The sequence below is a fragment of the Diabrotica undecimpunctata genome, chromosome 5, assembly GCF_040954645.1.
Source record: "Diabrotica undecimpunctata isolate CICGRU chromosome 5, icDiaUnde3, whole genome shotgun sequence".
Lineage (NCBI taxonomy): Eukaryota > Metazoa > Arthropoda > Insecta > Coleoptera > Chrysomelidae > Diabrotica > Diabrotica undecimpunctata.
Window position 1 is genome coordinate 88,791,567 of NC_092807.1, and position 16,475 is coordinate 88,808,041.

Consider the following 16,475-nt stretch of genomic DNA (forward strand, 5'->3'; position numbering starts at 1 on the left):
TAATTAGTCTGTCATTTTAGTTCTCGTTATAGAGGGAGTCTACTGTATATATATATATATATATATATATATATATATATATATATATATATATATATATATATATATATATATATATATATATATATATATATATATATATATATATATATAGTGTCCGACAGTGACTTAAGCCAAGGTTAACTATTTTAACTAGAAATTTATACGTCGTCTGTTGATTTGATATTATTTAACGATATCGGACTTTGTATTTTTGTAAATGATGTACCTTTTAATACCAAGTTTGACACGCCTAGCCGTTCAAAAATCTATATCATCTATCTCGATAATTATCTGTAACTTTGACCGATTGACCCTATATTCAATGGGAATTGTTCTCTTTTGTACCAAAAGGAACATATGTACCAAGTTTTCAAGACTTTCCTCCAAGAGTGGCACAGATAGATGACATGGTTTTAAGTAAGACCTTACTGATCAGTATAGTCCAGGAAGTTTTTCCCAATAGCCAGGATTTTGACAGTTTTCTGATAATATATACCTGTAGTATGCAAACTATACGTTTTGTGTAAATTTAAAATTATCAACTTTTCAGATATGTGCAAATATTTTATCTAAGAGTAACAGTTTAAAAGTTATTCTAATTGTTTATAAGTTTAAAACTGTTTCTTTTTGATTGCGAAAGTACGTTGTTTAAAACACAATTTCAGCTTCAAATTCCACCCAATACCATCTTCATGTAAGCATGTCCCGTGACGTGCAATCGTTTGTAATGTGAAAGTTTAAATTCAGCGTTTTTTAGTCATATTTCAAATGTCTCATATTTGTTATCAAAATCGAAATTTCATGTTATAGGTTTTGAAGATGAGGCTCTAAAAGTGGAAATTCCACAGCGACCGGTCAGTGGAGGTGATAACTTTTATTGATCTCATGAGAATTGTAAAAAATGGCAAAAATCGTGCAACGTTTATTAAGGGATAAATTGTATTGATCTCATGAGAATCATAAAAAATGGCAACTATCGTGCCACGTTTATTTATTTAAGACCTTTATATTTTATATTAATTGCATACGAAAGCTAAACTCTTTACCTTTAAAAAGCATCTTGATTTTTTGTCGATAGGACACTTGAATCAAAAGATATCGATTTTTTACCGTCGAGCTGATACAAATTTTATTGAATTGAATTTTATTGCGCGATTAACTGATATTTAAAATCGACATTCTCTTCAAGAGTTGTTTCTGAAAGAACGGTTTATTTTAAACGAAAAGTGCTAATAAATGTTTTGTTTAAAATTATCTCAGCTACACTTTTTATTTGAAACATTTTTTTCTGCGGCGTACAGATTCTTGGTAAATCGAATTTTTTGCGTTTTTACCCCCCTACCAGGGGGGCTTTGATGGGAAGCCCAGGGGTAAAAATGGTAAACTTTTTTGCATCTTTGTTTGATCGCAAAATTCGACATCTTTGTTTGATCGGATTTTGGTCTCTGACGACTGGAGTAATGAGTAAATACTTAATGCACATTTTTGCATTAGATAAAATAATTAAACAAACAAATTGCTTTTTTGCTTCGACTATTTACTGTTACCACTTTTTGTAACCAAACCTTTCCAATGGCTTGTTCAAAAATACAGCACAACTGGTTAAGGAATAAAAATAAAACAAAACGAATATCATATAAATATTTATTTATTCTTCACTTATATCTACCTTACTTTCTACTTCATCTGAAACGACGAGCACCTCGGGTTCTATTACAGCTGGTACCTCAGTTTCGACAACCGGCACCACTGGTTCTATCTTAACTGGTAACAAATGACTAATGGGGGAAATTATTTCTTGCTTATCTAAGAATGTTGTGCCCGTTTGTTGCAGATTTTTTAAACTAATACCAAGTTTGGAAGCGATATGACTCGGAGGATAGATAATATGTATACATTTTTGAACAAACGGAACGAGATCATCCGAAAAACACATACATAACCTCGTAAAAGCGTCTTTGGAGTTTACAGAGAAAGCTTGCTGTTCTTGACTGTACAGTTTCTGTAAACATTTCGCTATGAGAAGCATGGACGCTTGGAGAGTATCTACGACTTCGTCTATAAGGGCTATCGGAGGACATAGTCGTAGCTGATTCAAAGCTGTCAGAATGTTATTAAGATATTCAGCCAACGGGTAGAATTCCAGTAAACTTTCTGGTGGTCTAACTGTATCTTCTTTGTTGAGCTTCCACGACTTGGATGGATTATTTTTATCAATTAGAGTAAATTTCTCGATATTCTTCATAAAACTTCTATCTGCCTTCGCCACATTGCTAACGAATCGTTTTTGGATGTGTTTTGTGAATATCGGGATAAGAAGATGCCTAAAGTCACATCCCACTTTACTAAAAGAATGTCCAAAATACATGCACTGATCCAAAATCATCTCAAACGATGTTACGTTATCCAAACAACTATCTAACGTTTTTACAAATATCCCGATCTGATACTGGACCCAACCTTTGAATATAAGAGGCTGATTTATTGTTTTATCAGACGCTACAGATAACGGGCTACGTTCGTCGTCGTTAAAAATTGCGGAGTACTGTGTCAAAATGTTAAACAAATTGATTCTGGTCACTTCTATAGTTTTCGTTAAGTGAACTGTGGGGTCTTCTTTGCCCAGTGAGTTCAACTGTTGCTCCAACCAGTATGTTCTTGTTTGTAGGAATTTTAATCTGAGCTCTGGCTCTGAAACAATGTGAAAAACCACTTTAAAAAGAGAGAAATATACTTTATTAATACTAAGTACGAAAAGGCCATCGACCGAAGTCTTTTAGCCATTCACAGAATTATTATGGATACATTTATTTTTTAAAACTAAATATATCACAATAATTAAAAAAAATAGTGGTAATTGCAATATTGTAAGACTATTAAGTTACAGCCATGAAAGAAAAGACACTAAAACAATGTTGTTTATTGTTTTGATATGTAGAGGATTTCTTCAAAAGAGTTCCTTCTGGATATATACGGTGAGTGTTTTCAGGTATCTTGATAACGTGAGGCTCAATCAACTACATATTTTTTCTTTAATAGAGAAAAATTTAAACAAATTATTGAATCTCTCATTTATAAGTTCTATTCCAGTTTCATTGTAGTGTTCTATTTGATAGATTATAAAGTGGGCTATCAGAATGGCGCATTCTAGTAATTTGCTAAAGGCTGGCTGTTTAGTCCACGTTTATTTTATTTTTAGCAGGACCCTTACATTTATAGAAAATTGTAGAACCATATTCCATCATTGGTCTGCAAATTATTTTATAACTATTGACAGCAGTTTTAATGTGTTTTGCTCTCGTTATAATACGTTTGCTTTTTTTATACCTATATGATGTGTGGTAGTTGAACTTTACTTTGTTGCCCTATTTCAATTCACAAATACTTGCCATATTGGGAGGGTTTAATAATATTGTTACATATGTTTATAGTCAGAGAGAGTGATCTTGGATTCTATGGTTAAATATTATTAGTTGCATTTTAGAGGGATTAATTATTAATCTCCGTTTATTGATCCAAAATATTGTGTCATTCACCTGTCTTTGTAATGAGTTAATTTTACTTATTAAATGTTTACCAAAAGGTATCACTGACGTGTCATCCGCGAATTGTAACAAATTATTATTGGTTAGTTTATTTTCACATATGTCACTGCAGTAGAGGTTATATAATAGAGGAGACAGCGGTGAATTCTGTGGAACTCCTTGTTGCATTGCAAATGATTGCGATTATGTTTAATTAATTTTGCCTATACACCTGCGTCTTTTAAGAAAATCACCAGCAATCAATAGTAGCAAAGAGGAGCAGTTTATCCTGTGAAGTTTATATAATAATCCTTTATGCCAAACGGAGTCGAAAGCCCTCTTGATATCTAAGAAAACTCAGGCAGTCTTCAGTCCTTGTAATCTTGCTGCTTGTACATTGGATGTTACTATTGAAAGAGGATGGATTGTTGATAGTTTTTCCTTAAATCCGAACTGATATTCTGAAATATGTTTGTTTAATTCTTCATATAATCTTCCTTGGATAATTTTCTCAAAAATATTTCCTATTACCAGAAGAGTGATTTGACGCTAATTTTCAGGTAATTTGTGGTTAGGATTACGTTTAGAAATAATTAAATTACAATACCAGTCTTCCATTCATCAAGGAAGAAATGATTCATCATGCAGTAGTAATATATGTTCCTTATTTACTTATTTTTAACAGGATCTAGTTACCTAAGAATTTTACGGTTGATGGAATTTTTGCTTGTTGGTGGTTTTTCTTTTATATAAGGCTTCGTCATATTTATCTTCTGTGGTATTCCGATTACGATTGTTCTCATAAAAATTTCCAAGCCAATTATCCACCTCATCTAAGGTATCTCGTATCTCTATCAAAATTATTGTCTCCGCTAAATTCGCAGGTTTCTTCAAGGTACTTTACAAAAACATTACAGCTTTTTTTATAAATATTATATGACTGCCCATCATATATCAGTTCTGAAATCTGTCTAAATGGTTTATATTTGAATATTTTTTTTAATTTCACTCCCGTATATTTTACCTTTCATGGAGTTTATATTCTTACAAGCTAAGATCCATTTATGTTGTTTAAATTGTGATATAAGTTTGTGGATATTGTGAAGGGTAGAAGGTTGTAATTAAAACGTGATTTCTTTTGCTTGTGTGAGTTTTCTATTATTACTTTATTATTATTATTACTATTATTTCTATTCTTACGTTTAAAAATTCCTTTATTCTACTATTTACATTTTGTACTTTACATTTTACTATGTTATGCAGCTTAACTTCATTAATATGATTTAATAAATCAAATTGCAGAGCCAAATGATCACTGCCCAGATCAGGAGTTATAAGTACATTTGTGATATTATTTTTAATATTTTTGGAACATACTAAACTAATATAACATAGTAATATAGGTATATGACAAAAACTGGAATTTTGAAGGAAACATTTGATTTACTTCATACGTGGGAGACTTGACTTTGGGTTAAAATCGTCAATGATTATTAAATATCCCATAAACGGATGCTTAAGTGAAGATCGTTTCTTCAATTAAGGAAGAATTGTGAACGTACACAACGAAAATATGTAATATAGAATCTTTGAAATGGAATGAAACGTTGATGCTGTTTTTGAGGGGATTATTTATTCTTAACCCATTTTCAATGTTTTTCTAGATTAAATAAGGTTGCCTCCTCTGAAGTTTTGGCTTATATATTTCCTTTTTGTTGGATCATAGATCAGTCATTATATGAATTAATGAAATTTTCATTTTTGCTCTCACACATAAAACTATCGATATTCTGATTTTGTATATAGTTACTAGCTGACCGGGCGAACTTCGTACCGCCTTATAATTAAATAATGTGTTTAAAAAATTAGCAGAAAAAAAAAACAAAAGGAAATACTCAAACATATTATGTATGAACAAAGTTGAATCAATTTAATGCTTTCTAATAAACAATATTTTTATTTTTTTGCGTTGCATAATAATATACAACGATGACGGGTTTCTGACGCACTAATCATTGTCCATGCGCGAAACATGGAAACTCAATTGCGGAAGTTAATTCCGCAAACTCCCAACGCTTGGCTTTGTGATTTGCTTATTGTCATTGTAAAAGCCAAACGCACGGGAAATTGTAAACGTTTAAAACCAAATGGTACGTTCGTTGGAATTATCAGTATACGCGGGATCAAGACATCCTCTCCTTTGTATTTTTCCTTGATGATCAGTGACATTATTCATTAGCCTTTTCACAGTCAGTCTCATTTCATGCCACAGTCGAGGTTGATTAATGTTTCGCAGCATAATGATAACTGATCCTACTTTTAATTGTAAATTGTTAGATGGGAGTCCAGGCAATTAGAATGAATCCAAAAACTTTATAGGATAGTAGACTACGTCATCCTGATTTATAACTGTGTTAACTTATTTGAACAAAAAAAAACTTTCCTGGAAGAAAATTCAGAATAGTCGCATTCAGATTATCGACATCTGTACTTTTTTTTCCGCCAATATTGCTCGTCCAATTATAGTTTTTGAACTGGTGAGCAATGCCCGGAAAAACAAGCTGAATAAGCTCGGTCCAGAAAATTATTAATAAATTTACTTGAGAATTACATTGAGAAAGTAAAATGATAAACACAACCGTACGTTTGATATATAAACAATAATAATGGACGAAAACTGTGTTTTTGCAGAATTTTTGGAGTTATAGAAGACTTATTTTGTGAGAGAGACCAGGGACCGGCTTTGTTCTCATCCCAACACCATGCTGTTTACTGCGTAAGAAGTTCCACTGGTCTTGTGCTGTGTACGGTTTGCGGGGATAACTGATCTAGTGATAATTGATCAGTTATCGACCAGGGTTAAAATTATTTAATTACTAATATGGCTATTAAAACATAGGGGTTAGCAATAGAAGGATGAAAATTAAGATTTGTATTGTTTAATGACATCACAAAAAAAAAATATTTTATCAAAAAAAAATATTTTGTCAAAAAAATAAAAAAAAGGTTTGGGGTGGATCACCCTTAAAAAAATAAGTTATGACCAATTCTCAGACCTATCGAATATACATATAAAATTTTATAAAAATCGGTCAAGCCGTTTCAGGGGAGTACAGCAACTAACTGTGACACTAATATGGCTATTAAAAAATAGGGGTTGGTGATAGAAGGGTATAATAGCGGTAAAATACCGGAGAACTGGCTACAGTCAACATTTATTACAATCCCGAAGAAACCAAATGCCCAGATCTGTAATGACTACCGGCTTATAGGCTTGATCAATCATGTCACTAAAGCGTTCACTAAGATCGTTCATAGAAGAATATATGATAAATGTGAGTCAAATATCGATAGATCGCAGTTTGGTTTTCGGAAAGCACTTCGAACTGGAGAAGCAGTTTTCGCTCTCCAGGTGCTTATACAGCGGTGTAGAAACGTTGATAAGGACGTGTATTTGTGATTTGTGGATTTTAGAAAAGCATTTGACAATGTCAATCATGAACAATTGATGGATATTCCGCGAAAGACAGATATTGACGACAAGGACATTTGAATTGTGGCAAACCTAAACTGGGGTCAAACAGCAAGAACAAAAATTGGCAACGAACTCACTGGAAGGGTGTAGATCAAAAGAGGTGTCCGTCAGTGGTGTAATCTTATCCCCGTCATCTTATCCCCACTCCTATTCAATATTTATTCCGAGGAAATATTTAACAAATGTATGGAAAATGCAAATGAGGGCATAAAAATAAACGGCGAGTTAACGAACAATATAAGATATGCCGACGACACGGTGATCCTTGCCAGTACCATAGACGAATTACAACAGGTAATGAAAAGAGTTAATTCAGTTAGTGAGGAATACGGCCTGAGCCTCAACTTCAAGAAGACAAAGTGGATGCTGATAAGCAAAAAGCAACAACCTGCTCGACAATTAAGGATAAGTAACATACTAATTGAGCATGTAGAATCTTATGTGTACCTTGGCACCAACGTAAATGCAAAATGGGAACAGGCCACAGAAATTAAGGCGGGAATAGAACGAGCTAGAGCAGCATTTAACAATATTAAAAAGACCCTCATAAGCAAGGATTTGTCTCTTCCCCTAAAACTACGTCTAGTTAAATGCTACATTTTTCCGGTCTTACTATATAGTATGGAGGCCTGGACGATGACAGACGCTCACGAGAAAACTAGAAGCATTCGAAATGTGGGTGTACCGACGCATTCTTCGTATATCCTGGACCGAACATGTCGCCAACATAGAGGTACTCCAAAGAATCGGAAAGGAGAAAGAAATCGTGAGCGCAATCAAACAAAGAAAGCTTGAATATCTAGGCCACATATTGAGACACGATAAGTACCGTTGTCCAGGGGAAAATAGACAGTAAGCGAGGGCCACGCAGAAGAAGACACTCGTGGCTCCAAAATCTGCGGAAGTGGTTCGGGCTCACATCGGTCGAACTATTCAGAAGCGCCGCAAACAAGATCAGAATTGCCATGTTGATAGCCAACGTTCGCAACGGACAGGGCACTTGAAGAAGAAGAAGATAGAAGGGTGAAAATTAAGGGTTGTATGTACCTATTGTTTAATGTCACATCATAAAAAAAAATAAAAAATTTTGTCCAAAAAATAAAAAAAATGTTTTGGGTGGACCTCTCTTATCACTTACGGATATGAAAAATAGATTACAACCTATTCTCAGAATTATTGAATACACATATAGAATTCCATAAAAATAGGTCCATTTTGGAGGAGTATGGTGACTAACACTGTGACAAGAGAATTTTATATATACAGAAATATACAAAATCTATGTAGATATGTATATAGAATTACTTATTTCTTTGACCTTCTAAATAACGAAACCTTACTTTATCTTGAAATATTGTGAGACCTTCTTGTGGAATAGTTGGTGAGTCATTGGTTGGGTTTTCTAGATTGAACATGAGTATAAATAATCGATTTCCACTAAATATTGAGTGTATTGAGTATTGAGTATCCAGTAATTTCTGATGGAATTTCATAGGATACTGAATGCATGCATTACGCATGCCTTTGATAGGTTCAGTTGGTCTGTAATACATTACGGTGATCATGCTTGGTGGTCTTCGGTATTGCACGACAAACATTTCTCAAGAAGAGGAGAGGTGCACATTTGTTTTGGATGTTTTCCTTGGCATTTCCTACAGTTTATGAACATGGAGCAGTTATCTGTAGTGTGGGTATATAATATAAATTTGAAACATGGGATAGGAAAAGGTTCAGGCGGATGGCTGGGGTAAACAGGATAGTAGTAGTTTTTAAAGAACACTTCTTCACTTAATAAATTTTGAAATGATGAGTAATCTCCTGTAACTATTCTAATCAGAGGTGCAAGTTTCACGGTTTTTCTTGATGTAATTTTTTAGCAGTATCTGTGGTTTATTCCGTGCTATATAAATGCACTCGACCCACCGAAAAATATAGTCGGACCATTCCGATGGTGAGTATTGAGGGTTAAGTCTGTTGTACGCCATCAGTGTTGGCGGTAAAAATTTTATTAAGCTGGGTAATTTATACAATGATAAAAATTCCAACACACCTTCTTTAAAACACTCGATAGTAAAATTACCAAGACACTGACCGTACCTCTCCTTGCCGCGTCCGAAGAGTTTGACATGCAGTGCATCAGCTTCCTAATATAAATAGACAGTTTCGTCCTACCACAGGGATCGTAAACCACAAATATTGAGAAGAAATATGCTATTCCACGTTGTGTTGGTTCCCGTCTTTATATTTTGTCTTTTTCTATTACGTATACTCTCCTTAACATAAGAGTCCCTGGCCCTCCAGGTTGGGGGTTGGGCTTCGGGCTAACAACTCTATCCCGTTAAAAAAATATAGTTTCGAGATCCACAGCTAGAAACCGGACGGAACTTACGACGACGACCAATGCAACGGAATAAGGACAACGATTTAAAAATATACACTCGGAACGTCCGTACACTTTATGAACCTGGAAATCTTAAAAAATTAATAGACGTACTAAATCAATATAAAGCACGTATTACTGCTGTGCAAGAACTAAGATGAACTGGTCAAAGAATTATCCAAAAGAGAAAATGCGATATTTATAACTGCTGTCATAAGACCAATCATGAATTCGGGACTGCATTAATTGTTAACAAAAAAGCAAAACATCTTATCAAGGACTTCAAACGAATAAGCCCACGAATATGTTATTTAAGCCCCCTTTCAGACGAGGATACTGTATCCGAGATACGCGTATCCGAGACGCAGATATTACATAGACTCAAATGGAGCTTTTCAGACGGGACGCGCGAGGGATACAGCATGCGAGATACCGAATTCAGTATCTCGGACCTTTCTGTCGCCGACGACTGAATGCGTATGCCAGATACAGAAGAACCATTACGTTAAATGAACGCTTTCAGACACGAATACTTTTGCACCACATTCCATAGACGCGCGATTTTCTGTCGAATTGTGAATGAGCAACGAAAGAAAGAAGGTGTTTTCTGAATATAGTTAAATAATGGAGCGTGCTGTATTTGATAATGACAAATTTATTTGTTTGGTACAATTAAATCCCTGTCTATGGGATACAGCATCGCCAGATTACTGCAATAGAAATAAAAAGCAGCAGTGCTGGGTCGAAACTTCTAAGCGACAATTTTGAGGCCATGGCTGCAGTACAGCAAAATGAATATGGTAAGAAATAAACATGTTTTTATTATAAATACATAGTAGAATAGTTTAATATTTTGTTTCATACGTATACAGTTTAGTTTTAAAAGTTTGCTAATTGGAATTTTAATGATTTAACGAATATCAAACTACATTATTGTGAAAGGAATACGGTCATTTTTTATTTAGGGCGAGGTAAACAATTTACAAATTGGAGATAAGTACACATATTTATTTTAAATTTAAGTCATAGACTTTAACTTTAAAAAGTCATAGAAAGCCGTTCTTTTGATGAAATAATTCTACGCATAGTTGTGTCTTTTTTACTCAATTGAATTTCCAAAATTTTATGAAGTTCTTCAAACGACTTCACAGACATTCAAAAATAATTAAAACACTTCGATGGATCTTGCAATAAATCTTGATACAGCAAACTATACGTTCCCTTGGTTTCTCTTAATTCTACAATAGGATGAACCCATAAATTACGTCATCTTTTCAGTTTCTTTTTATTTAATATGTACCACAGCATAACACACTCTTCTACATCCATAATCCAAAAATATAACCGCACTGCACTGCTACTATTTTCATACTGACGAGCATGCCCGTGAATCCGATACAGCCGCCATCGAAAATTCTGTATCTCGCATACAGTATCCTCGTCTGAAAACCCTCTAAGAGTAAGGGGTAAGTTTTTGACATTCTTGAAAATTAATACACAATAGATGAGAATTTAACAGCTAGCGAGCAATGAGATATATGTAGAAGAACAATTAAGGAACAGGCAGGTGGCGTTCTAGGTCCAGAAGAACCCACTGCACGCAACGATGGTTTGATGATGAATGTGAAGACTAAAAGAAAAAATTATGCGTATAAACTTATGCAACAAAGAAGAACACGGGATAAGCAGCAAACGAACAAGGAACTCAGGAAGTAGGAAAAACGCGTGCATCGAAGAAAAAAGCGGGTCCAGATTATGCAAGAGCATAAAATACTAAAGGGAAGAAATGAAACTAGACAGTTCTATAACATCCTAAATATGACAAGAAAAGAATTCAAACCACGGCTGACGATGTGTAGAGACAAAAATGAACATATAGCTATCATAGTACCAGTAACGCAGTACAAAGCAGATGGGTTGAGCTCCTCAAAGGCCAACAAATAACACCCACGTAGAACCTCCTTCAATATTGGAAGTGAGAAACGCAATCACACGCCTCAAAAATAACAAATACCAAAAGTGGACTGTATCCCTGCAGAGCTCGTCAAACATGGAGGTAACAGTATTATGCACGAAATTCACAGCATAATAGTCAAAGTCTCGTAAGAGGAGCAAACACCAGAGGAATGGTGCACTGGAATTATATTTACACTGCACAAAAACGAAGATTTGTTGGAATGAAAAAAATATAGGGTATAACTCTTCTGAACACAATATACAAAATATTCTCCCCCTATAACACCTTATACAGCCGTTTAAGTATGTATGTGAAAGAACTCCTTGGTGAATATCAAAGCGGTTTTAGGCTAGGTAGGTCAACAATTGACCAGGGCCCTGATTCTATTTCATTTTGATGTCGAAATTTAAAAGCGACTACGCCATGACAGTCGCAATCGCTAGCGATTCTCATTCATTTCGATTGTAGTTAAAACTGGGGATATTTGCTTTATCATTTTGACACTGCTGAAAATTTGGGTTGGCCCTCTTGTTTATTGGCTGCACGCTGCACTACGCTTGTTGAATGTTTGTTTTGTCTACATTACGTGAACGTCTTTTTTTTCTTGTTTGAGTTGTTAAATCATAAATAGTGGCCATTCTCAATTATATTTTGAATTGAAAGAAAAGATGGCAAGAAAAGAAAAAAAGCGATGTGGTAGATCCTTAAGTTATAGCCACTAAGGTTAATATAACCACTAAGATTTGACTTAGTGGTTATATTCTAATATATTTTTAAATTTACTGCAGCCTAGTAATACTTACCCTAAACATTTTGGGTATCCTAGAGGCATAAACACCCTCCTCCAAATATGGTTCTAATACCCTTATCAAATAATGTGCAGCTTGTTTATTAAGCCGGAATTGCTGCCTAAATTGAGCATCACTTAGTCAAAAAGGATTTTGAGTATCCCGTAACATTCTTCTTATCCTCCGTTGTGAGCGTCGGATATCTATCCTCTCTAATTCCTCCAAAACCAGCAAATGTCCGTAAAACGAAGCCATATTAATACTTTTTCCCTCAGTTTTCCTTGCAAGAATCAAAGCAGAATACTGCCTACCTAAACTGAACCTAAGTTCACTTCTCCCAGTCCAGCCAGTCATGTCAGATTAATTTCGACTCGAAATGAAATTTCAACCACTTTCTTGAAGTTGAAATTAATTTCAATTAATCGAAAATTAGTGACGTCGTTTGGTTAGTTCAGCTGAAATCCACAAGGCTCCCAAAGTCGCATTTCGACGTCGCCATATTAATTTCGACATGTTTTGAGTCGAAATCTCAATTAGAATCAGGGCCCAGATTTTTGTGCTACGTCAAAAACCAATGAATTTAACATCTTTATCAATCTTTAATAAGTCAACGCATATTATGGCTTACACTGACGATTTGGAAAGATATGGTTTCCAACTATTTGACGGCCGCACAAAATATGGGCCTTAAAATAAACGAGGAAAAAACCAAAATGTTGGCGTTGATGACAAATATCAGAGATAGAGCTGGAAACGCTGAATAAAACTTTAGCAAAGAACACTATAATTTTGAAGTAGTAAATAAGTTTATCTATCTGGGTTCCCTCATAACAAGTGATAATGACACATCTGAAGAAGTAAAACGAAGGGTACCTACAACTAATAGCAAACAAATGTTATTTTGGACAAAATAATAAGCTAAAAAACAGAAATTTAAGCCAAAAAGTGCTATCAGTGCTGACATATGGGTCAGAAACGTGGACCATCTCCAAAACACACACAAATCGTCTGCTCATCTTCGAAAGTAAGATATTATTTATTTTTATTTATTTCATGAATAAGCACTATTAAAAAATGCTAAGTATACAATTACAGACTCTGAGCGAAGGCTATGTGGGTCAAATTAGAAAAAAAAATATAATACAAATATAATATAATTACGTAATTTGACACATTAAAAATTTTTAATAAGAAGATGAGGTTCAACTGTGCAAATAATTTGTATATGGTGTACAGATATTATCATTACATTGATATTTATTTAACAGAAAGAATACTTAAACTTATACAAAAAGGAAACAAAAAAAAATAAAAATAAAAAATGTCAATGTGAGGAGGTTAGAAAATGGTTCTCATAAATTAGATTTTTTAATTTTCTTTTGAAGGCTTTGATGTTCATTGCCTTGTAATACCTTTCATAAAAATAGGTAGGCTTAGATGAACTGATCATGTGTCAAGATCAAATGAAAATTACAGACGAACTCTATTAGCGGCACCAGTAGGAATTAGGAGTAGAGGTAGACCAAGACTGAGATGGAGGGATGGTGTAGACAAAGAAGCGAGAAGGATTTGGCACAGCAAACTGGCAATGGTTGGCAATGAACAGAAATGACTGGCGAAATAGACCGAAGAATGTGGACCTAATATTATGTTTTGAATTTATTGTTGAGATAGTGGGTACCTTTTTATGTTGGGTTTGCTAAATGCAATGCTCTGTGACATTGTTTCTTTCATTTCTTAACATTCCAGCTTCCTATTTGTAAAAAACTTATAATGAAGTAAAAACTTTCGGAAATGATTAGTTTAGGGCACATATCATAACAAACCTTATATTTGACATTTAACATAGGCTTAAATGGTGTCAGAGTTTTCATATCTTCAGTTTTTTCATACTCTCACATAATATTATGGAAATGCATTGAAATTATATAAAAATTCATAGATTTTAATTAAATTAAAGATAATTAAATGCATATACAATAAAAACTTGTTAGGAAATTTACAATTTATGATTCACAAGTATCATTGTAGGGGGTTGACCATTAGCACCTTATAATAAGCAGGTCCCTAATAGACAATATGTGGAAAGTGTTATCAAATAATTTACAATATTTAACTGCATTTAAAGTAACAGAAAATATTTATGCATGCTTTTTTATACTTATTCAAAACTTGTAGCTTCTCATAACACAAATTATAATTTCCTAAAAGTAACTTATATTTTAAACATTCATATACATATTTTACAAAAAAAATATGACAACACTGTGATGCAGTGCCTTGAGGAAAATATATTTGGTTATGTTGAGTGCTCTAAACTAATCATTGCCCAAACTTCCTCTGTAAAATGGTATAATTTTTTTTATACCATTTTACAAAGGACGTTTTTACTTCGCTGTAACTTTTTTAAACACAGTGTACAGCCAAACACTGGAAATTTCCCATTTAAACTTTCTATTTGTATTTTTCCTTACTATTTCTATCTTTTTACTGTCACTAATTAACTATAAATCTAAAGAAAAAAAACTAAAGAAACTTTAGTTTGTTAGTTTTTTTTTTAGTTAATTAGTTTCTAAAAACACAACCAAAGCAGGAAAATATACTGCAAGTAAAATTTATAATTCTATAGGTTCATTAGGGTGAGATATCTTAATTTGAAATAATTAACTAATGTAGAAAAACATACCAGAAAATATGTCCATCCTTCTTAAATGTCCAACAATTTGTAGACACTTTGGAAGTGAAATATCTTGCCTAAGTTGTGACAGTAACTGATGCAGCATAAGAATCCATGCCTTGTTCACATCATCATTAATATTCTTGAATATTGCAACCTCAGAATGCTTAAAGGATAACTTCCGTACATAATTGAACAGTTCTAAAGCATCTTCATACAGGCCATCCCTAATAAATGAATTCATCAACTGTGGTATTTCTAGTATTTCTAATATTTGAGCACTTTTTGCTAAAGTTATGGAATCTATCCTTCGAAGGGCATTTATTTTGCTAGATACCTCCCCAAAAGTTTCGCATTTTTCCTCGAATATCGGAACACCTCCAAGAAGATCGTTAACTTTGTCTTCTATAACACTAAATTTTGTAAATAAATCTTTGGAACACAGTGCAGTTTCTATAAACGTTTTGTAGTTTGTAATTGCTAACTCCTGAATTTGTTCTTGTAAAACCAAAGCTTCTTGCTTCAATTTATCGGGTTCGGTATTTAAATCTTTAATTTTGTAAGTGCCTAGTTTCGTTAAATAATCTTGAATTGGCGGATTATAAACCAATTCATCTGTTGACTCGTTAGGAAAAAGGGTAGCAAGAAGAGAATTTCTCGACATATTACTTAAACTAAACTAAAACTTTAAATTGAATGAACTTATTAAAACTTTTTAGAAAGAAATATTTGACATTTTGATTATTATTATTAGTCTTTTTGACATATATCACACGTGGCCAATCACCTGTACAGCGTTGTCATATTTGGAATACGTCAAAAACTTGGTGCAATCCAATGACGTATAATACGTCATTGGTGCAATCATCACTAAGTGATGTGTTTATAGTTTGACGGACTGAAGACGTAGACCAGAGAACAACCGAATCGATTATTCATGACGTAGACGCACTGCAGACGTAACAAACGGACTGTAAATATTATTTCAATTTATAAATCGACGGAGTGGATTTTTTTCGCATGAGTAGAAACAGTGGCTAGAGTTGGTGACCATGATCCTATAATATCCTTTTATTATTATTATTTTATAAATTCTTAACGTTCATTGTAACAAATAATCAACAAAATCAAAATTCGAATATGTTGATAAACAACTTTACAAAATGGTGGGCGGGCAAGACAGTTCACTTTGGTTGATAGCAGAAAATTCTTCCTTTTGATTGGCCAGACGCAAGTAACGCACTGTAAAAGATGAAAGTTTGCCAACTCCACGGTTCGTAGACTTACTACGGTTGCCTCTTCCGCCTAACCAATGAACATTAAGCCCGAAACTGTACTCTCGTGACGTAATTCTTCCCCTTCAATCAATCAACACTGCAATCGACCTGCCCTCTACATTCAGTTTCAATCGCGAATAAATGGGTTTTGTATTCTTGTGTACTCTGGTGACGTAACTCAAGCATCCCCACCCTAGTCGGAAGAGGCAAGCGTATTTCGTCATGCGTTTACGTTCATTTATAAAATTTATATTTATATATATAAATTTATATATAATTTATATTTTTATTTAAT

General features: G+C 33.7%; 1 protein-coding gene across 1 annotated transcript; it reads right to left on the reverse strand.

Annotated features, from left to right (window-relative positions):
• Positions 1-1,672: 1,672 nt before the first annotated feature.
• Positions 1,673-15,699, reverse strand: Cog8 (conserved oligomeric Golgi complex subunit 8). Its single transcript, XM_072532171.1, has 2 exons — positions 14,913-15,699; positions 1,673-2,733 (listed from the first exon to the last, which is right to left on the reverse strand). Exons 1-2 carry the CDS (start codon positions 15,565-15,567, stop codon positions 1,691-1,693), a joined length of 1,698 nt encoding a protein of 565 aa, XP_072388272.1. The 5' UTR covers positions 15,568-15,699; the 3' UTR covers positions 1,673-1,690.
• Between the last annotated feature and the right edge of the window lie 776 nt (positions 15,700-16,475).